This window comes from Protopterus annectens, chromosome 5.part0 (genome assembly GCF_019279795.1).
Source record: "Protopterus annectens isolate FY-2018-M chromosome 5.part0, PAN1.0, whole genome shotgun sequence".
Classification (NCBI taxonomy): Eukaryota; Metazoa; Chordata; order Ceratodontiformes; family Protopteridae; genus Protopterus; species Protopterus annectens.
This window is the reverse complement of record NC_056735.1, coordinates 1,697,911,265-1,697,933,740: the sequence shown is the minus strand read 5'-3', so window position 1 is coordinate 1,697,933,740 and position 22,476 is coordinate 1,697,911,265. Positions and strand designations below refer to the sequence as shown.

Below are 22,476 nucleotides of genomic sequence, written 5' to 3'. Positions count from 1 at the left end.
TAACAGACATAAAACACTGTCCTCAGGTATTTTATCTTGAAGTGTAGAAGGAAATGAAACAGAATAATCTGGTGTCTTTTTATTTGTTCCTCAACTTATGGGTTACAGATCCAACCTCTGATCCAACTCGCCCACATTTACTAGACTCTTGAGCTCCTCCCTTTACCCATAATACCCCAGTAAACCTGCAGTACATCAGATCTTGTTTGCTGCCATATCGCTGCAGATGTGGATCCTTCTCGCAGAGCTTTGGGGTATATTTTTCAATTTCAGTGAATGCAGTTTCCTTTCCTTTTTCATAGGTTCATAGGTAGGTACTAGGCTATCATCCCAAGGGCATTTATAAGCCTAGCCAGAGTGTGTTGACTTTCTCCGCCCCATTGATTAATTAACTGATCCTCTGTCAAGCAGAGCCAATGAAGTGATCCCAGGGGTGTATTTTCTGTTACCCATCCACTCGTCGAGATTTCTCTTGAAGAGTGTTAGTGAGGGGCTGTGCCTGATGTAATTTGGAATTTTGTTCCAAAACATGGGGAGTCTTTGTGACAGGAATCTATCCCTCCAGCATGTTCTATTTATTGTTGCGGCGAGGTTTAACTCACTAGAGCATGTGGCTCGCAGTGACTTGGATTTCTTTAGGTGAAGCATGTCCATTAATTCTGAGTTGGACATGGCTTTGTAAGTCAGGCAGAGAACACCTTCTCTTTCAGCTGTTCCCATTAGGGGTCACCACAGTGGATCATCTGTTTCCATTTCTTCCTGTCCTCTGCATATTGCTGTGTCACACCAACCACCTGCATGTCCTCTCTCACCACATCCCTAAACCTTATCTTAGGCCTTCCTCTTTTCCTCTTACCTGGCAGCACTATCCTTAGCATCCTTTTCCCAATATACACAGCATCCCTCCTCAGCCCATGTCCAAACCAATGCGATCTCGCCTCTCTGACTTTGTCTCCAAACCGTCCAACCTGAGCTGACCCTCTAATATACTGATTCCTAATCCTGTCCATCCTTGTCACACCCAGTGCAAATCTTAACATCTTTTAACTCTCCCACTTCCAGCTCTGACTCCTGCCTTTTTGTCAATGCCACCATCTCCAACCCATACAACATAGCTGGTCTCACTACCCTCTTGTAGACCTTCCCTTTCATTTAGTGGTACCCATCTGTCACAAATCACTCCTGACACTTTTCTCCACCCATTCCACCCTGCCTGTACTCTCCTTCACCTCTGTTCCACACTCACCGTTACTCTGAACTGTTGATCCCAAGTATTTAAACTCTTCCACCTTCGCCAACTCTACTCCCTGCATCCTCACCATTCCTCTATCCTTCCTCTCATTCACACACACATATTCTGTCTTAGTCCTGCTGACCTTCATTCCTCTCCTCTCTAGAGCATATCTCCACCTCTCCAGGGTCTTCTCAACCTGGTCCCTACTCTCACTACAGATCAGAATGTCATCTACAAACATCATAGTCCATGAGACCTCCTGTCTGATCTCGTCTGTCACCCTGTCCATCACCATTTCAAATAAGAAAGGGCTCAGAGCTGATCCTTGATGTAATCCCACCTCCACCTTAAACGCATCTGTCACTCCCACTGCAGACCTCACCACTGTCACACTACCCTCGTTCATATCCTGTACCACTCTTACATACTTCTCTGCCACTCCTGACTTCCTCATACAATACCATAGTCTTGCTTATTCTCCCTTACCTAGTTTCATGAGTTTGTTTTGCTTTAAGGTCATAAATCCTATTTTTTTCTTCCTACCATTTAGAGCGTAACTTCTTTACCCTTCCATTGTTCATAGTTCATTAAAAAAAAAGTTTATGACTGATAAATCCAGTGAGTTTAAGAAATGTACTTCTGTGAACACAAGATCCCTAATTCTGATGCCCACAGGGAGAACATCTGTTGTCTGGGTTCTTCACACTTAAATAAAGATTGCTGCATTTGTGCAGGATTTAATTCTAGGGCCCTTAGTGACCGTTGTAACAAACTGTTCCTAAAGGGCTTGCTACCATGTTCTACTGTTCTACTTTCTCTTTTTCTGTTCCAGGGGTTCAAATCCCTGCAAAAACACCTAAGATTTTTCAGAGGTGAAGGAATCAAGAAAGCAGGCTCCAACCTGCTCTCTTAAACTCATCTCCTTCTTTGAAGTCTCTTACTAAAGTTAAAAATAAAACAGGATCTGATAAACCTTGTATCAGAAGTGAAAACAATCTGATCTGACATTCTCAGGTCTGACAGCTTCCTTTCTAAGTCTACAAGGACCCAGTCCCCAGGATTCTGTCTGGAACCTGTCTCTCAGTTCCACTCTCCCTTCCTGCAAGAGACCCCAAGGAGAGAGTCTCTGCCCCATTCTACCACTTTCTCCTTCAGGACATCTAGGAGCTTTTCGGAAGCCCAAAATGTTAGGATGATGAAGACCTTTCTCAGAGCTCAAAAGAAGATGGGATTTATCCCGGCTCCATCAGCCATCGGATCTGTGAGCCTCCCTTCTGTTTCCCAAAATGTGATTTCTCCTCCTCTGATCCGGCTGGCAATTTTGGAGCCTTTCGATATGAGAAACCCAAGAGTGTTCACGTCAGATCTGAAGACAACTAGGTCTTTCACTCTGACTATTTCCCTGACTTGTTCAGCACAAATTCCCTTAGGCCAGGAGAGTCAGAGCCGAAGTGTTGGTGCTGAGTCGGGGGGCTGGATTTGACTCTGAGATTCTTGGAGCCATCCTTGCCACTCAGGGCTTTGGCATTAGACAGCTCAGGTCCAACTCCTCCTTTTGAGGCAGTGGTTCAAGGAGGTTTGGGGCATAGTGGCATCTGGATCTTCAATGCTATTGTGGCAAGCTATGTCTTCTCCCTGTCCTTCTGCTTTTGAGGTGGTGGAGATGTGTGTCTTGGATGAGAGAAGACAAACTACTCTTTCTAGTGGCCATTATGTCTGCAAGATGAGTTTCTGAACTCCAGGCTGTCTTTTCTCTTTTCCAAATCTCCACATCTTATCTTCCACAAAGATAGGGTTACCTTATGGACCAATCTGTTCTTCTTTTCTTATAAAGTAGCCTCAGAGATGAATATTAATCGAGCCATTAATTTGCCCGTTTTCTTTCCCAACTGTGCTAATACTGTGTTTTTATCTCCACAGAGCAAAAGATTTTAGAAAGTCAGAGTAATTGTTACTCTCTTTCTTCCCCAACAAATTGTGTTAAACAGTGTCTAAAATTACCTTAGATAAATGGCTGACTGCATTTCCTTTGTTTACAGTTAGTGAGGTGTGTCCTTAACTATTCCTCCTAAAGCACACTCCACCATGTCCATGGCTACATCATCCGCTTTCTGGTCTAGAACATCTATCGATGACATTTGTGCAGCAGCTACTTGGTCTAATGCTCATACTTTTATTTCTCATTACAAATTAGATTTGACTTCCAGAAACATGGCTGCCTCTTTGCTTTTTTTCAGTACTCCAGAATATCCTTCCGTGAAGGCCACCCAGTGTTCACGTTGCTGGGGAATCTGTCCCATCAGTTTACAAATGAATGAAAATTACAACATCAAATATTAAGATTATGTACTCACCATAACTATGCATCTGTGTTGTCCATTTTCATTCTTCCTCAATTCCCCACCCTCCTTCCCCCTTCCATTTACCCTTTGGCATGGCTTTATGGTTGCTGTGGAACCTCTGCTCCAGGTTTGAGCCCCACTCTTCTGGTACTAGCCTTCTTTTTGTCTTAACTTATGTTTAGTTCTATTTATTGCTTATAAGGCAGCAAACTTGATCCAAGGTATTGCAAGCTGACTGGGCAATTGTGGGGAAAGGAAAGAGCTTAAGAGCTGGATCTGAGAGTCTAGTAAATGCGGCTGAGTCAGATCTGAGGTTGAATCCAAAACCCATCAGCTGAAGAAGAAAGAAAATACATAACAGAGATGCATATTTATGGTGAGTGCATACCCTAATTTCATTGTGCAGGTGGTAATCAGATTATAACTGTTTATCATGTTGGTGAGGACAATGGTGATTTCCTAGTTGACATTGAGGCCAGCCACTTTGATTCTTTAGAAGATGAACATGAGATTAAGTCCACACAAGTGTTTGATTTTCCTCAGATGATGGCTAGATTTAGTGATATTTTTGCTTGGGTCTCCTCGGTTGTGACAGGTCTCTCTTTTATCATTTGACTGCTGACCCAGCTACATTCTTCCCAGCTGCCTGCTCAAATAAAAAGTCATTGAGTTCATCTAATCCAGCACCCCCTGATAAAGAGGGAAAATGGTTAGATCTTCAGAGCAAAAGGACTCTTCAGATTTTGTGTGTGGAGCAGTGTCCAAGGGAGTTGAAATGCAAGGTCTGTGAGATCCTGAGGACATGCCAAGTACAAAAAAGTTTAGAGATGCTGGCAGTGATTCATGCCATAAAAGTTCTCCACTTATGGACTCTGGGTTCTTTTTAGTGGTTATAGATGACAATGCCATGATAAGGTACCAGAACAAGGAAGGGAGTACAATGCCGTACCATTTTTGCCTTTTGGCGGTGATTGACTGAGAGCTGGCTCTACAGTATTCTCTGAATCTTCAGGCCTCATAAATTCCTTTAGAGCTAAACACAGTGAAAGTCAGACTAAGCATAGTCTATCAGGATTTGATCCAGATATGGGGAACATCTCAAGTAGATGTTTTCACCTCTTTTCAAAACAGACAACTGAAAAATTTCATTTCAAGACATCCTTGCAGCCATGCTTGGAAGCAGGCTCTCTGTCATTCCACTATCGGGAATGCTGCTCTGTGCATTTCCACCCTTTCCAATGATTTCCAAAGTACTTCTAAAAATTCAGAAAGATCATTGTGGTTAACCCTCTCTTGGCCCAGGCAAATTTGGTTCTCTCTTTTAATGGAATTGGCCAAATGCATTTACCACAAGCTTCTTCACAGATTGGATCTGCCCACATAGCATTAGGGGCAAATGGTAAACCCTAGCTTAGAGCAATTGTGACTTGACAGCCTGGATGATTATATTTTGATACTTTTTTGGCACTTATTCCATGAGGATGCGCAGCAGGAATTTAAGGAGGCAAGAAAACCTGCACCTAGAAAATCTTGCACATATAAGGGGAAGAGGTTTTCTAGGAAGTGTCTAGCCAATAACAGATGTCCTGAAAGGGTTTCAGCCCCTCTGGTTTGAAATATTTGTGTGAGCTACTTTGATAGAAACATATGACAAACCATCTCTAAGTGCATCTTTCACCTATCTTATCATCTTGCAACCGTCTCACGACCATCTCAGCTCGTCTACCTATGGCTTCCCCTCTTTCTTTTTTTTTTTTTTTGAGGGGGGGGGGGGGTTAGTTTATAAAAGGAGTGTTTCACATGAGATATCCTCATCCATGGGATCTCAGCTTTGTCCTTGAAAAATTAACCTTACTTCCTTTTGAACCTACCTCTCAGGCTGATTTCTGGTTCATTACTTGGAAAACTGTTTTACACATTGCTCTGACATCTGCAAGGCAAGTTTCTGAGCTGCAAGCTCTCTTGGTCAGCCAACCCTATTGGACTTTTTACAAGAACAGGGTTGCGTTACACACAAATCCATCATTCATGCCTAAAGTTGTTTCTGAATTTTCCTTAGATCAAGCTGTCAATCTCCCAGTGTTTTATTCTGATCCAAAAAACAATGGAGAAAAAATTCTATATACCTTGGATGCACATAGGCAGCTCAGGTACTACCCTGACAGAACAAAGCCCTTTAGGAATGCTGAAGTCCAGCTGTTTGTCTCTTATACAGGGGCTATGAAAGATCAACCTGTCTCTAAGTAACCTACCAAATGATGGTTGTCCATTGCTATTGATTTCTGTTATTCTCACCATGGTAAATCTCAACCAGGCAAGGTTAAGCCTCACTCGACTAAGGCCTTATCCTCTTCTATGGCATATTGGAAAGGGATGGACTGTAGAAACATTCCAGAGGCAGCAACCTGATCCTCTCTTCTTACCTCCGCAAAACACTCAGGTAGGATAAAATTTTGGAATCTTTCCAAAATGCCATTGAGGCTTGGGGAATGATGAACATAGTACAGATGGGTAAGTCCTACTTTTCTGTAGCAGTAGATATTCATATTCCTCACTGCCTCAGTGGCAGCACTCACCCACCAACTCCCATGTAGTGCATAGTTGAGGTGGGTTTCAATTTCTTTGGTGTGGTTGTTGTTGGATTTGCTTTTTTAAATATCATATTGTTATTGGCTACAGAATTACTCTTGCTCTTCTTTCCTCTCCTTCTTTGTGAAGGTAAAAAAGCCTGGCCACTCACTTTTTGTGACAGCTGAAGGTTTCCCTCTCAGGATATGCTTGGCTAATCGGTTATAACAAGAAAAGAAAGGAAAGAGAGTCTAAACTTTTGAAAGCTGGTCAGTACTAAGTTACCTTAGCAGATAACCCAAAATGTCACTGATACAGTGATGAATTTGAACATATACTGTTACAGGTTAAGTAGGACTTAGAACTGTACTTTACCTTTCATTGATCAGTACTGTAGCTATGTATACCTATATTTATATTTTCATATGTGGATATATATATAAATACATACAAAATGCACATACTAATATGAAATGTTTTCCCTATTATCCTTTTGAAATAGAATTTCATATTTAATTGTATTTTGTTTTGCTGTACAAGCAGTCATCTCAAAGTTTTCTCACTTGCTTTTCAGTTCTGCAGTGCTGCTTTCTTCACTTCACACCAAGTAAAAATAAGGAGCTATCACACTACCTATTTATTTATTTATTTATTTATTTATTTATTTTACATTTGTTGACCGGGAAGGTCCGACTGGATACATGTCCATTTTCAGCGGAGGCCCGGGGAGAAAAGCTCCAGCATTGGCACATAGGTAAAACAATATGTTGATGGAATACAGATTGTTCTCCTTAGGTATTTTACACAAAAAAGAGGAGACATTTTAAAGTATTTCAATACATTACTCAAAGATATATAAAAAAGATACAATACACATAGTATAACAGACTTTTTCTCCTTTTAGATTGACCCTTAGGATAGTTTTATCGGGTATTAGTATAGGAAGCAAAGACTAGAGATTTACATAGAAGAGGAGATAAGAGGGAAACAGATGCGAGAGAGGTAGAGGTTACATAGGTTAGACCTGGTAAGGAAGAGGAAAATTCTGGTTTATGTGGAGTCAGTCTGGGCTTATGCATTGGCAAAGCCACTCTGTCTAGAGGTGGTAATTTAGCGTCTTTTTGAAAAGTTTTATGGAGGGAATGATGGTGAGGCTGGGTGGAAGGGAGTTCCATATTTTTCCGATCGCATTGGCAAAGAGAGCGTCACCCCCTGAATTGTTGGATTTTACCGTTTGAGCTAGTTGCTTGTTTGAGGAGTGTAAACTATTGAGATTGTTGTAAGGTTTGATTAAGTTTTTCAGTGCAGGGATTTTGTCAGATTGTTTAAGAATTTTAAATGCTACTATGAGTTGGCTCTGCTGAAGAAGGTTAGGGAATTCGATCCAACCCAGGCTTTGTAGGTTGCTACAATGATGGGTTCTATAGGGCATGCCAGTTGCAAATCTGGCAATATGATTATAACAACATGTTAGTTTGTTTACTTCAGTTATGTTAAGATTTGTAAGAATAGGGGAGGCATATAGGAGGGTAGAGAGGAGATGGGAGCGGGCAGTGGCCATTTTTGCTATTGGGGTAAGAAAGGATTTTATTCGAGAGAGCGACCCGAGTTTTTTATTAACGGTTTTAATAGTCTGGTTGATATGGATATCATAATTAAGTTTATTGTCAATGGTAACTCCCAGTAGTTTAGTGTAGGAGTCTGGGGAGATGTTTGTCCCATTTTTGGATTGAATAGAAAAGGGTGTGGGTATGACCTTATGATTGGGGTAGAAGATTAGCAGTTTGGTTTTGTTTGGATTAAGAATAAGTTGACATCCCAATAACCAATTCTCTACTGCCGTGAAGCAGGATTGTGTTTTTGATAATAAATTAACTGGAGATGAGTCAGAACACACTAATGTCGAGTCATCAGCATATTGAATACAGGTGGCATCTGGGATGGCTTTGTAGAGGTCATTTATGAAGACAGAAAAGAGAAGAGGTCCCAATATGGAACCTTGAGGAACCCCTATGGTATTAGATAGGAGGCTAGAGAGCCTGTTCTGCCAGAGTACAGCTTGCTGTCTCTCTGAGAGATATGCTTGAAACCACTCTAGTGTTTGGTTGTCTAAATGGAGATTTTTTAGGGTATTGTGAAGTAATTGGTGGTTCACCATATCAAAGGCCTTTGATAGGTCCAGAAAGAGAGCTGACGATATTTTTTTGTTATTCCGGTTGTGGTTAATTGTGTCAGTAAAAGAGAGAAGAGCAGTGGTTGTACTATGGTGTGGTCTAAAGCCATGTTGAGAACTGGAGAGTAGGTTGTTCTGGATAAGATAGTAAAGAAGCTGTCTGTGTACACATTTTTCCATGATTTTGGCCAGTGGTGACAATATAGCTATGGGCCTGTAATCTGACAGTTCCGTCGATGACCCTCCTTTATGGAGTGGTATTACATAGAATATTTTCCATATTGAGGGGATTTTGGCTTCAGCCAAGGTACGATTAATGAGTATCAAGATGGGGTAAGCTATGACATCAGCAGCTTTTTGTAAATATTCGGCTGGGAGAAGGTCAGCGGAGAGAGTAGTTGGTTTTAGTTTCTTCAGAAGTGTGCATATATAGGCAGTGGGGACAGGTTGAAATTTGAAGGTGGGTATGGACTTTAGGGTGATATCTGTTAACTGGGGGCAGGTAGTTGACAGCTGGTTGGCTAGGGATTGTATAGTGTCCGTGAAGAAGGTATTAAAGGAATTGGCTACTTCCTCTGGGATTTTGTCCGATAGTTTTTCTGGGGTAGGAGTTGAGCTTTTACCTGGGTGGAGTAGATTGTTTAAGCTGGCCCAGAATTTTTGGGGATTGTTTTGGTGTTTGTATTGTAGTTGACAATAGTAGTTTTTTTTTGTCTAGGGTTATAGATTTTTTGGTCAGATTTCTTTGCTGTTGAAATTTAATGCGGTCGAGGGGGGACTTGGTTGTGCACCATATATCCCAGGTTTTGTTTCTTAGTTTAATTAGGGATTTAGTGTCCTTTGTTAGCCAGGGTGCTATATTTGTTTTAATTCTAATTTGTCTTTTTGGGGTGTTAGACTCAAGTATTGTTAGAAATGTGGTATTAAAATTTAATACTGCCTCCTCTAAGGGGAGAAGCTTGAGGGATGCCCAGTTGTAGGATTTAAGTTCTGTCTGAAATTTTGTGAGGTCAAAATGTTGCCTGTTTCTAACCGACCTGTACATGGGTTGATTCGGGTATGTTATCTTGTTTTTCTTTAGGTAGGTGATAAGGTGATCACTAAGGTCGTTTGGTAGGGTCCCTGATACATAGTTATGATTTTGACTGTTTATAAAGATCCAGTCTAGGATGCTCTCTTTTTGTTTGTTGTTACCTATTCTGGTAGAGAAAGATATGGTCTGTTGGAATCTGTGGAGATTTATTGCTGTGGAGTTTAACTCGGAGGAACATTGGTTCCAGTCTAAGTTAACATCTCCTAGGATAATGGTTTCTTGAGGGTAATTGTTTAATAACCAGCTGAGAAGGTTCTCAACTGTTTCGGTGTTTTTCCCAGGGGGGATATAGGTCACTATTAGATTAATTTTTTTTTCCCTATTTAGTTCTAGTTTTAGTGCTAGTATTTTGGCGTTGGAGATCTGGGGTGGCTGAATGGGGTTGATAGTGACATTTAGTGTGCTTTTGTAGAGCACAGCAATACCACCGCCCTTTTTGTTTAGTCGATCAACTCTGTGTATATCATAGCCAGGTGGGATGATCTCATTATCCTTGGTCCCTGGTTTTAGCCAAGTTTCAGTTAAGCACATTATTTCTGGGAGGTACGTTCCTATTAGAGCATGTAAGTTATGTATCTTATTATTTAGACTTCTTATATTTAAGTGGTATATTTGGAGGGAGTTGGATGTGTTCCTGGAAGGTGGTGGGTTGTTCAAGCTTGGTGTGGACATGGGGCCTGGGTTGGGGTGGATGTCCCCATCTTTAGTTATGTTTTTTCTTAGAAAGTCTAATAGTCTCATAAGTTTAAATAGTTGTTTGTATTCATGTTTGGATTTAGAGTACTTTGGTTTGAGTTTATACAGGTAGTGATAGTTTGTCTGTGGCGATTGACTGGTCAGATTGAGAACACACTGTGTAGCACTTCTCAGCGATGGGGAGATATTAGTTTGGTATCTGGGGTAATAGTATCCTGAGTAAGACTGGTCTTCATATTTAGTTAGTAGGTATAGTACGGTACACAGTGGTAGGGTAAGTATTATTGTTTTTAGTATAGTTCTGGTTATAGAGGGTGTGGTAGATTTCATTTTCGTGGGGTAATGGAGCTTTTGAGTATAAGAGGATATCTAGAGGGTTGGATATAGGAAGTGGTAGGAGGAGTGGGTGGAGTCTTGCAGGTATTTACCATTGTAATGCTATGTATAGAGAAATTAAGACACTTTACCTACTAACATTCCGGAAACATTTAAACAGTTCCATAGCTGCCTTCCATAGCAGTATTTACAGACTTATGTTGGACTGTCTTCTGTCTTGATGATCAGAAAATCCCTTTTGATTAATTTTCGTAAGGTTCTGTCAACATTATATTTAATAGGGAATTGAGAAGTACATTTGACTGTTTAGTTCAGAGGATTAAAGTTTTAACCTGCTAATGAATTTCATCCTATCATCCATGGTTTGTTTACAGTGTGGACCTGAGCAAGTGAGTTACCCAAACAATGTATTTTGTAATTAATAAAAAAAAATACATATGCTGATGTCTATTTCTATGCTAGGTCATCCTTGAATGACTCTTTACAGTTGCTGCCATATGATTACATCATATGAACAATATATCCAAGTGCTTTAGCCTTTTGAATGAGATACCCTTCAACACCTTTTATTACAGTTAATATGCAGTTCTTTATGGTTCCCCCTGCATGTTCTAGGGCAGTGAGTGTGATTCTTAAAACAGCAAAACTGTATGTGCAGTTACAGGGAAAGATAAAATAACTCTGAAATTGCTGTATCTCAGACAATTTTTCTTTGAACTGCAGTGATCTCAGAGTTCATATGTGTACACACATACAGTGGATATAAAAAGTTTACACGCCCCTGTTAAAATGCCAGGTTTTTGTGATATAAAAAAATGAGACTACAATAAATCATTTCAAAACTTTTCCCACCTTTAATGTGACCTATAACCTGTCCAATTCAATTGAAAAACAAACAAATCTGTTAGGGGGAAAAATATAAAAAATAAAAAATGTGCAATAAGCTGGTGTGCACACCCTTAAACTAATACTTTGTTAAAGCACCTTTTGATTTAATTACAGCATTCAGTCTTTTTAGATATACACCTGCCATCAATTAAAGAGACTCTGATTAACCCAAAATAAAGTTCAACTGTCCTATAGGATTTTCCTGACATTTACTCAGTTGCCTTCTACAGCAAAAGCCATGGTTCGCAGAGAGCTTACAAAGCATCAAAGGGATCTAATTGTTGAAAGGTATCAAGAGAAGGGTACAAAAAAGTTTCCACAGCATTGGATATACCATGGTACACAGTGAAGACAGTCATCAAAAAGTGTAGAAAATATGGGACAACAGTGACGTTGCAAAGAACTTGACGTTACTCCAAAACTGATGAAAAGACAAGACAAAAACTGGTCAGGGAGGCTGCCAAGAAACCTACAGCAACACTGAAGGAGCTGCAGGAATTTTTGGCAAGTATTGGTTGTATACTACATATGACAAAAATCTCCCATATTCTCCATATGTCTGGGCTATAGGGTAGGGTTGCAAGACAGAAACATTTTCTTACACAGAAAAACATCCAGGCCCAGCTAAAATTTGCAAAACAATACATCAAGACTCCCAAAAGCATGTGGGAAAATGTGATGTTAAGTTGTCTATCTTGCCTTCATTCTTGCTGGATGGGTTCGGAGCCGAGGATCCGGCTCCAACTCGGCCTTTTACTAAAGCTCAAGAGCTATTTACCGGCTCGAGGCCTCCCCTTATCCCACAATGCTAGGCGTCAGATATCCAGATCTCATTTGCCGCTTCAGCTACGAGGTTTCATTTTTTTACCGGCTCCAGGTCGTATAATTCTTTATTGTATTTTTTGCTACCAGTATTGTGTAAATTTTAGTTATTCTTCCCTATTAGTTTAATTAGATTGTATACACCTTTAGATCCCACTTAGAAACTCTTTTTTCAGTTGTTACAGAGCCCCCCCCCCCTCACCCTTTAGGGTAGTGTTAGGCCTAGTTAGCTGCCTTTTTCTAATCTTATAGTCATCTTTTATATTTTATATATATATATATATATATATATATATATATATATAGATATTTTTTTTTGTTAGTGATAACTGTTGTGGTTTTAGTGGTATTGTTACTGTTACCTAGTGTGTGTGTGTATTGTTTTAAGCACTAGTTAACCTTCCTTGGTATCTCTTCTGTAATATGTCTAAAGATACCAAGGTTTCAGGTTTCAAGAAGTGTGACTCGTGCTGTCAGAAGATGTCTCTGACAGACGGTCACACTTCTTGTGTTTATTGCTTGGGCCCCCTACACCTGCAGGACTCCTGTTCGGTCTGTCATGCCTTCAGTCTGAGAGTCCTGCAGGAGTGTAGGAATAAACTCATTTTGAGGGGCTTGTTAAAGCCAGAAGGATCCCCGGTCAAGCCTTCATCAGGGAAATCCTTAAAGCCCACCAAACCGTCGGCTCCCTGTTTGGAGCCGACGCTGAGCGGAGCTTCTGCCTCCTCGTCGGTTCCGGCTGGAACCGACACTTCGAGACCTCAGTCGGCTCCGACATTGCTATTGGAGCCTTCTCTGAGCTGAAAGCGTTCAAGGTCTCCCTCATTAGAGTCCGTTCGTTTGGCTCCCAGGTATCCATTACTCCAATCAAAGCGGAGCCATAGATCCCATTCCTCTCGGTCCTCCAGGCTATCTGATTATGACTTGGAGGGGGTGGTCAGTAGGCTCCTTAAGTCGTAGGCACTGGCCAAAATGTTGACTAGCCCTTCTCAACAGACTGTGGCTATCCCTGTGTATTCTACAGTTCCTCCTCTGACTCTACCACTGTGTTCGGAGCTGGAGCTTGTTGGGGCTCGAATCGTCGGAACGTCGGAGCCGATACCACACCTTTCGGCTCCCTCGTCGGCTCTGATCTCTTCAATGGTTCCGTCCTTGGAGGGATCCAGGTGCCAAGACTCCCTCGTTGGCTCTGAGGGGGCGAGTGGTATCGGACCCTTGTCTGATTCCGTTCTCTCTCTTGGGGCCTCGGCGCAGGTGAGCTCGGCCCCGACATCGGCCGTGGAGCCCTCCCTCTCGGTGCCGGGAGGGGTTCACGTCTCTTCAGAGTGGGGACCCTCTTCTCTGCCTGATAGGGGCACCTTTGAGGTCATGAGGAGTGTGCTGACTCCGGTGTCAGCTCCGCGATCGACCCCTTTGGCTCCTCCCCCTATGGGGCCTGCGTCGGTCTCTGTCCATCCTCCTGACCCCAAACGTGGAGAACAAGCGCTCCAGGTAGCCCCATTGGGTGTATCTTCCTCTTCCGAGGCCTCCCCTGATCATTCAGAGGAGCCCCCTCAGAAGAGAAAATGTAAGAGGAAACATGTTGACTCCCCCGAGTCAGTCACCTCAGACACCGACTTGGAGGATTTGGAAGGGTCCCCAAGGTCCCCCTCTGAGGGTGTCTCCTTCTCAGACATCCTTGAGATCCTTAGGCAGAGAGGGAACTGGACTGCCCTTAACCCTTCCGAGGACGAGTCGGTGTACCTGGATGCTTTTGGTTCTCGCCCTTCCACCTCCTGGGTGTCTCCGCCTTTCGACCCGCTCATGGAAGTGGTGGCTCGGAAGGCGTGGACAGCCTCGGACACACTGGAACCAACTCCCCGCAGGCCCACAAAATTCATTACAGCCCCGTCTGACAAACAGTTTCTTACAAAGGGTGTCCCTGTTCATGCCATGGTGGTTGCAGCAGCCACTAAGAAGGAGTTGGCTGACCCTTCTGTACCTGTCCATCCACCTAATAAAGAATCTAGGACAATGGACAGGTACGGGAAGCGGATGTTTTCTTCAGTGACCTTTTCCATGCGATCACTGAACTATCTGTGCCATTTCATCCGCCTTCAAAGGGATCTCCTTAAGGAACTGGGTGATACCCTTCAGGATCCATCTGCTGCGGGGTCTCAGGAAAAGATTAACTCCCAGTTGGCGACCCTTAACTCTATAGTCAACTCCTCCATGCGGCTCATTTCTTATGCAGCCGATGGGGCGAGTAAGGCTGCAGGCACAGGCGTGGCTTTGAGAAGACATGCCTGGATGTGGTTATGTAACTTTGCTGACCCCTTTAAGGCGTCCTTCACCAATACCCCCCTTCGATGGTTCGGCTTTGTTTGGACCACAGGTGAAAGATACCCTTACCAGGTGTGAGCAGGAAGGCAAGACTCTCTCTGCTGTGGGAGTCCATTTTTCTACTCCCTCTAGACCATACCCTAAAGGTCAGAAGTTGGAAAAATATGGTTTTGCAAACCCCAGGGAGTCGTGCCTGACACACGTGGTGAGTTTCCCTCCAGGGGCAGAGGAGAGAACAACAACAGATGCTGCCCGAGGGGCAGAGGGGGTCCGCAAAATCAGGGTAGCAGGGAAGCTTTCTCTGACAAACCCTTTCAGCACCCCTGAAGGGGCTGCCCGACTGTCCACCCTCGGAGGCAGTCGGGGAAAGATTGTCACTGTACCCAAAAGCCTGGCGACTCCTCATAAAAGACAAATGAGTACAGTCTATCATATCCGAGGGTTACAAAATCCCTTTTGTCCACACCCCCGTACAAACAAACAGATCCCTTCCAGATGTTCCACCCAGTCTAAGGGAACAAGCAGTACTAGAAATTTCAAAACTGCTAGAAAAAAGGGCCATCCAGCCAGTCCCAGCAGACCAGCAAGGATCCGGGATTTACTCCAAGTTCTTTTTGATACCAAAAAAAACAGGGGACTGGAGACCCATTTTGGATCTCAGCAGGTTAAACAAGTCTGTTCAAAGAACGAACTTCTGGATGGTTACGCTTCAGTCCATTCTACCCTTTTTGGGTCTGGACAACTGGATGTGCTCCATAGACCTTCAGGATGCGTACTACCATATCAGAATGAACAGATGCTCCAGGAGGTTTCTCCACTTCCGGCTGGGAGCCAGTCACTATCAATTCAGAGCCCTGCCCTTTGGTCTCACCACAGCCCCTAGGGTGTTCACCAAATGCATGGCAGTGGTTACGGCTCACCTGAGACGGTGAGGATTCCAGGTGTTTCCATATCTAGACAACTGGCTCCTAACTGCTTCCACCAGGCATCAGCTAATCCGAGCCAGGGATTATACCATCCAAACTTGCTTCGAACTAGGTATCTCTATAAACTTCAAAAAGTCTGCATTGTCGCCTTGTCAGTCTATAACCTTTATAGGCGGCATATAAAATACAAAAGAACTGTCGGCAAAGCTTCCATTAGAAAGAGTATTAGACATTCGCAGACATGTTCAAACGTTACTACAGTGCAAGAGAATTCAGGCCAGATTTGTACTGAAAACCTTGGGTCTCATGGCAGCAGCAATCACATTACTTCCCCTGGCTCGTTTTCACATGCAGATTCTTCAGTGGATGCTTTTTACCCAATGGTCCTTTCAACAGCTTCCGATGTCTCACAACATAATAATCACTCAATCATGCAAAGACCACCTTTCTTGGTGGATGGTCTCCCCTCAAGTTTTTCAGGGCAGACCGTTTGTCCTTCCTCCTTCAGTTGCCACGGTGACAACGGATGCCTCCCTGATCGGGTTGGGGGGGCATTTTCAGGGCAGGACTATCCAGGGCACTTGGCAACCCCTAGAGTACCATCTGCACATAAACGTCTTGGAGATGAGAGCAGTACTTTTAGCGTTGCAAGCTCTTCAGGACTCTCTACCTACCGGGACTATTGCAGTTCAGACAGACAATATGTCGGTAGTGTGGTACATCAACAAGCAGGGCGGAACCAGGTCCTAGCCGTTATGTCGAGAAGCACTCAAACTCTGGCAGTGGGCGATCTCCTCTCAATGGTTTCTGATAGCAACACACATCCCCGGGAAGTCCAACGCCATAGCAGACAGGCTAAGCAGAGCAATCCTTATGCTTCATAAGTGGTCTCTCAATCAGTTAGTAGCGAACAAAATTTTCCGCAGATGGGGTCAACCTTGCTGCGACCTTTTTGCAACCCCTCTCAACAGGTTCACGATTGCCCCCGGGGTCTTCTCTATGCATTCCCTCCTTTTCCCTTAATTCCAAAACTGATTCAGGAAGCGACTGCTTTGGGATCCAGGATGATCCTCATTGCTCCTTACTGGCCTCAACAAATCTGGTTCCCATTCCTGCATCATCACCTGCTGGAGCAGCCCTGGAATCTGGACCCAGTGCCAGACCTCTTGATCCATCAGTCGGGCGGGCTGCACCAATCCCTTCACTTTCTCAACCTCACAGCTTGGTTGCTCCACTTCCAACCTTAGCCAGGCTTCCACATATTTCTCAGCCAGTGCGTGAAATCATTCTTTCTTTGCACAAATCTTCTACTAGGAAGACTAATGCTAGTAAGTGGAAACGTTTTCTTTCTGGGCAGAGGCTAAGAACATAGACCCCTTTACAGCCTCTGTCCATAATGTTTTAGATTTTTTGGCGGAACTTTTTCGAGCAGGTTCCTCGTCTGCCACTATTAGGGTCCAATTGGCTGCTATTGCAAATTTTCACGTTGGCCTATCAGAGTCCAGTATCATGTCCCACAAACTTTGTAAAGCCTTTCTTAAGGGGACTTTTTTACTTAGACCCCCAGTTAAAGATCCCCCCCCTCCGTGGGATTTGAACTTGATATTAACTTCTTTGATTCTCCCTCCCTTTGAACCTGCGGCTTCTTGTTCCTTAAAGTTACTCTCCTGGAAGACTTTCTTCTTAGTAGCTATCACCTCAGCCAGAAGAGTATCGGAACTTCAAGCCCTTTGTATTCGTCCTCCTTATCTTATTTTTCACAAAGATAGAGTTTCACTCAGGACTAATCCTTCCTTTTTACCCAGAATACCCTCAGAGACAAATCTCAATCAGGCTATTGATCTTCCTGTCTTTTTTCTTAATTATTCAAACAGAGCTGAACAAAAGTTACACTATTTGGATGTTCACAGGCAACTACGTTTTTATTTGGATAGGACCAAACAGACAAGAAAATCAGATCAACTCTTCCTGTCCTATGCTGAGGGCAAGCAGGGCCTGCCAGTTTCTAAGGTAACCTTGTCCAGGTGGCTGGCCTCTATTATTACCTTGATCTACCAACTGAGACATAAAGAACTCCCTACAAAACCAAAAGCTCATTCCACCAGAGCATTGGCTACGTCGGAAGCTTTTCAGGATAGATTTCCAATGGAATCTATTTGTGCTGCAGCCACATGGGCCACTCCTCATACCTTCATTTCGCATTACAAGTTTGATATGGCCTCCAGGAGTTGAGCTGATTTTGGTTCTACTGTGCTCAAGAGTCTGTTTCAATGAGCCACCCAGGGCTAAGGTGCTAGGGACACTGTCCCATCCAGCAAGAATGAAGGCGAGATAGACAACTTAACATTAAGAAGTTATGTACCTACCATAACATTCCATGTTAGTTGTCTTCATCTCGCCTTCTTTCTTGCGTCCCACCCTCCATCCCCCTAGTCTGGTTAGGACCGAGAAGAATCCCTTTTGAGGCCTTCTTCCTATGGTTGACTCTTTTTTTTAGGTTACGTCCTCCTCTGTTTGTAGCACTGTAGGTAAACCTTGTGGTGCCTAGCATTGTGGGATAAGGGGAGGCCTCGAGCCGGTAAATGGCTCTCGAGCTTTAGTAAAAGGCTGAGTCCCATCCAGCAAGAAAGAAGGCGAGATGAAGACAACTAACATGGAACGTTATGGTAGGTACATAACTTCTTATTATAGTCTGATGAGACCAAGGTTGAACTTTTTGGCTACAATTCCAAAAGGTATGTTTGATGCAAAAACAACACTTCGCATCACCAAAAGAACGCCATCCCCATGGTGAAGCATGGTGGTGGCAGTATCATGCTTTTGGGTTGGCTTTCTTTAGCTGGAACTGAGGATTTAATCAAGGTGGAGGAAATTATGAACAGTTCCAAATGCCAGTCACTTTTGGCCCAAAACCTTCAGGCATCTGCTAGAAAGCTGAAGATGAAGAGGAATTTCACCTTTCAGCACAACAATGACACCAAGCATACATCCAAATCAACAAAAGAATGGGTTCAGCAGACGAAAATTAAAGTTTTGGAATGGCCCAGCCAGAGCCCAGACCTAAATCCAATAGAAAATCTGTGGGGTGACCAGAAGAGGGATGTGCACAAGAGATATCCTTGCAATCTGACAGATTTGGAGTGCTTTTACAAGGAAGAATGGGCATGCTGATAGACTCCTACCCAAGAAGACTAAATGTTGTAATTAAATCAAAAGGTGCTTCAACAAAGTATTAGTTTAAGGGTGTGCATATCCCCTAGAAACATTTAGCCTTGACTTGTTATACTACTGCTTGCTCAACTTTACCTAAAGAGTTCTTCATCTTGCTCTTTGGAGTGGTAGAAATGTATTCCCTAATTTGCTTTTCTTTACATGCTACATTCTGAAATAATAGTGTCTCAAACGGTGATGTAATTCATAAAAAAAAAAAAAAAAAAGACGTGCATAAAACAAGTCAATACATGGAGATCTGAGAAAGTTTGCACTTTATCAGCAGAAAGAAAGAGAAATTAGTCAAGATACATACCAAACTCTAGGCAAGTATTTAATTAAAATGTTTATTCTTTTTTTTTCAGAATCAATGGAAAGCTAATATATCATTTGTAGTTGGGAGCAAACTGGAAGATGAAGCTCACATAAAAGCCTTTGCTCTTGCTGTACAAGTACCTCAGCGGAAACTCTTCAGTATAGTATCTTGGGAACAAATGATGGAAAAGGTACTTACTGTCATTTGCCTATAACTCTTTGCATTTAATGTCTGCTATGAATGTTGTTTTTTTTTGTAATTTACAGCATTTAGAGATGTGAGCCAAGAACTTTTTTATAGGTGCCTGGACAAAAATTGAGCACGCGTGTTTGTGTGTGTGTGTGTGTGTGTGTGTGTGTGTGTGTGTGTGTGTGTGTGTGTGTGTGTGTGTGTGTGTGTGTGTGTGTATACCCCTTTGGGAAATTATCCTCATTACCGATAAGAAGTTAATTGCTGAAAACACATTGTATTTCTTCCTGTCATTTATGGATTTTAAATCGACATAACCTGTCCTGGCATTATACGTTAGGAAATAATTCTGTCAGCATTAAATTAAGGTACAGTAGAGAGCAGCTGTTTAACAGCTGTTTTTCCTTATTACAATGCAATGACATTGGCAAGAAAACCCTGCTTCTGTTTGTTTTGTGATACATAAACTTTATTTTTTAGTTTTAAAGTTAGAACATTTTCCCCTTGTGAAATTAATTAGCAGCTAATGAATTATCTTTGAGGTTATAAAAGAACTGATTTGCCAGTATATAAGCAAAACATAAAGTGGATTTGCAAAGTCTTTCCATCCCAAGCATGTTTCACCTGCATTTTTTCCATGAGCTGCTGGCATTTAGTGTTGTTTTCACAAAACTCTTCCAAATACTTTAATGAAAAAGAGGGAAGTTGATATGCAGGCTCTCAGTACACTTTTGCTGTTGTTGGGGATTGGTATTCTCCTCTGGATAATTTAGGCAGAAAGATAATTTAACAGAAGGGAGTTAATTTTTTAAATGATAGCATTAGTGATAATTTTTCCCACTGCTGCAGTAGCTTTTAGACTGCATGGGTTGAGTCTTGTTCAAGACCCAATAAACAGATAGCTTTGAAAAGATCTGGCTCCCTCTCGCACTTCCACTCTAACTGTTGATTGGGCAGCCCTGTAGAAAGAAAATCAGCAGTTAAGGGTGGAAAATCTTCAGTACTTTTCTTGCCGCCTCAGCATCTCTAAGTCTTCACAAAAGCAGCGCATACCTCTCAACCTGTAGACACTGAAAATTAAAGACCTTTAAGAATTACATACATTCAACTAAAAATCTGGATATCTAATTAGCATAAAATTTGAATACCAGCTAGCATATAACTCTTCCCGCTTAACCACTTCTTTAGCTGTTCCATTGCCCAAACCAGGCATGAGAGAATCATCTTTACTGGGGCACGGAGACATACCGGGGGGGGGGGGTGCTACTCAATGTGGCTGGAGCAGAGACTTCTTGATAGGAGAGAAGCACCTTTTTTAGTCAGTCATCAGGATACCTCATAGGGCAGAAGCAACTTTTTTAGTTAGTCATCAAGAATACCAGTAAAGAAAAGAAAAGGTTAAACATTGCTTATTAGAAGATGTGGCGTCTATTAGAAAAGATGATTATTTTTTAACTTAGCCAAGAAATTGTTACAGACAGTTAATCTTGGTACCTAGAACACGGTACCTGTAAATCAGGTCAGTAGAAGCAATCTTTAGCAAGACGTCTTATGATTCTGATATAGACGGGACAGGACTTCTTTTGCAGATTCTCAAGACTGAATCTTAGCTTCAGAGGAAACTTGGTCCTCGCAACCTGCTTTGGAGGAATTTTCCTTTTCTCGTACTATAGCCGTGACAAATGAGGTGTTTTTATCAAAAAACAAATGGATGTTTCCCCTGAATTGAGGAGATATTATATGTTACAAGTGGATATGCCTCATTCTACTCCTCTTCCTTCACTAGTTCCAGCCTTAGAGAATGTATTTAATGCTGCCTGTAACAACCCTGATTCATAAACTTCAGTCCTCTAAAAAGGCAGATAGGCTTTATAATATTTCTCAGACTAACAAGCATATTATTTTCTCACATGGGGTCTGACCCTTCATCTGTTTTCTCATATTCACCAGCAGGGAAAAGGATCTTGGTGTCCTCCAAACCTCCTCTAGGACAAGGAGGGGAAGATATTGGACAGATTTGGTAAGAGAATTTTCTTCTTCTACTTTGATCTATAGGATTCTTAACTATCAGAACCACATGTGGAGGTTTGTACTTTTTTGTACAGCCAGCCTAAGAGTATTAGCTACCACACATCTCCCTGAAAGTAGAGCCCATCTCAATTCAGTTGTTTTTATTAATTTCTCAAGTATCTAAACATGCCTTAAGAAGCATGTATGATTATGCAGATACTGTGTGTAGAACCACTAGGTAAGCAATCAAAAGTTTCCTTGTGAGGTAATGTCTGAAATTTTGAATTTAGCTTTATAAAATAAGGCTTTATTTTGCCCATCTGTTACACAGGTCCTCAAACAATTTGATAAGAGTGGGAAATTAATTCAGGGTATTTCAATGATTTTTCAGCCCCCCCCCCCCCTACAAAACTCCCAGATCCCCTTTCATGTCCAAGAAACAAAACAAATATAAAAAGAGATGACAGGAAGAGAACAAGAAACAAGGAGTATTTCATGTTAAGGGTCAATCTGCTACTTCAGAATGACTATACTAGCATTCTTCGCACATCCCCTCCCCTCCTTCTCCATCGCCCAAAATGTGTCCCAGAAACTGGGTCTGTACATTCCCCTATGGCAACAGACTGTTGCAGACTCATGGGTGCTAAAGGTGGTTCAGTAGGAATACAGCTGGCATGGGCTACAAATACCTCCTTTCAGTTAAGTAACTCCTGATCCTTCTGAGCCTTGGAGTTATAGAACTGGTGCCATTAAAGCAAAGGGGCAAAGGATTGCATACTATATTTCTGGTGCCAAAGAAAGAGTCTTCTTGGATACCAGTTTTAGATTGTTCTTTCTGAAATGTGAAAGTTCCAAAATTCAAGATATTGACTCTTCTGAGTCTGTTACGTCTTCCCCCCAGGAAAGCTTTATGGTAACATTAGAACTAAAAGATGCATACACTCACATTCCCATAGCCAAAGGCTTCAGGAAATTTCTCATATTTTCAGTGTTTGCATCGCATTATAAATTCTTTGTATTACCCACTGAGTTATCTGCTGCTCCAAGGGTCTTGCTCTAGTCATAACTCCTTGCAGATTGAATGGCATTCACATCTTTCCTTATTTAGATGACTTGATCATCTTTCCAGAGCCTTTTCCCCATATGTCAAGAGTCAGTACTATGGATTTTGTCTCTCCTGACCAGTCAGGGCATCCAAATAAATATTCAAAATCCTTCTTGATGCTGTCATAGAGGATTGTCATTCTAGTATTTATTATAGATACCCTGCTGCAAAAAGCCTTTTTGTCACAGGAAAAGGTGGATTTTTATTTGAAAACTTTCCGGAGATTCACAACTCAGTCTTAGACTT

At 42.2% G+C, this 22,476-nt stretch overlaps 1 protein-coding gene across 1 annotated transcript in view; it reads left to right on the top strand.

Moving 5' to 3' along the window:
• SPAG17 (sperm associated antigen 17) overlaps positions 1 to 22,476 on the top strand; it is a 3,638,922-nt gene that overhangs the window by 58,013 nt on the left and 3,558,433 nt on the right. Inside the window, exon 2 of the mRNA XM_044071485.1 lies at positions 18,976 to 19,116. Coding sequence (XP_043927420.1) covers positions 18,976 to 19,116 — 141 coding nt within the window. The remainder of the gene's footprint in view (positions 1 to 18,975; positions 19,117 to 22,476) is intronic.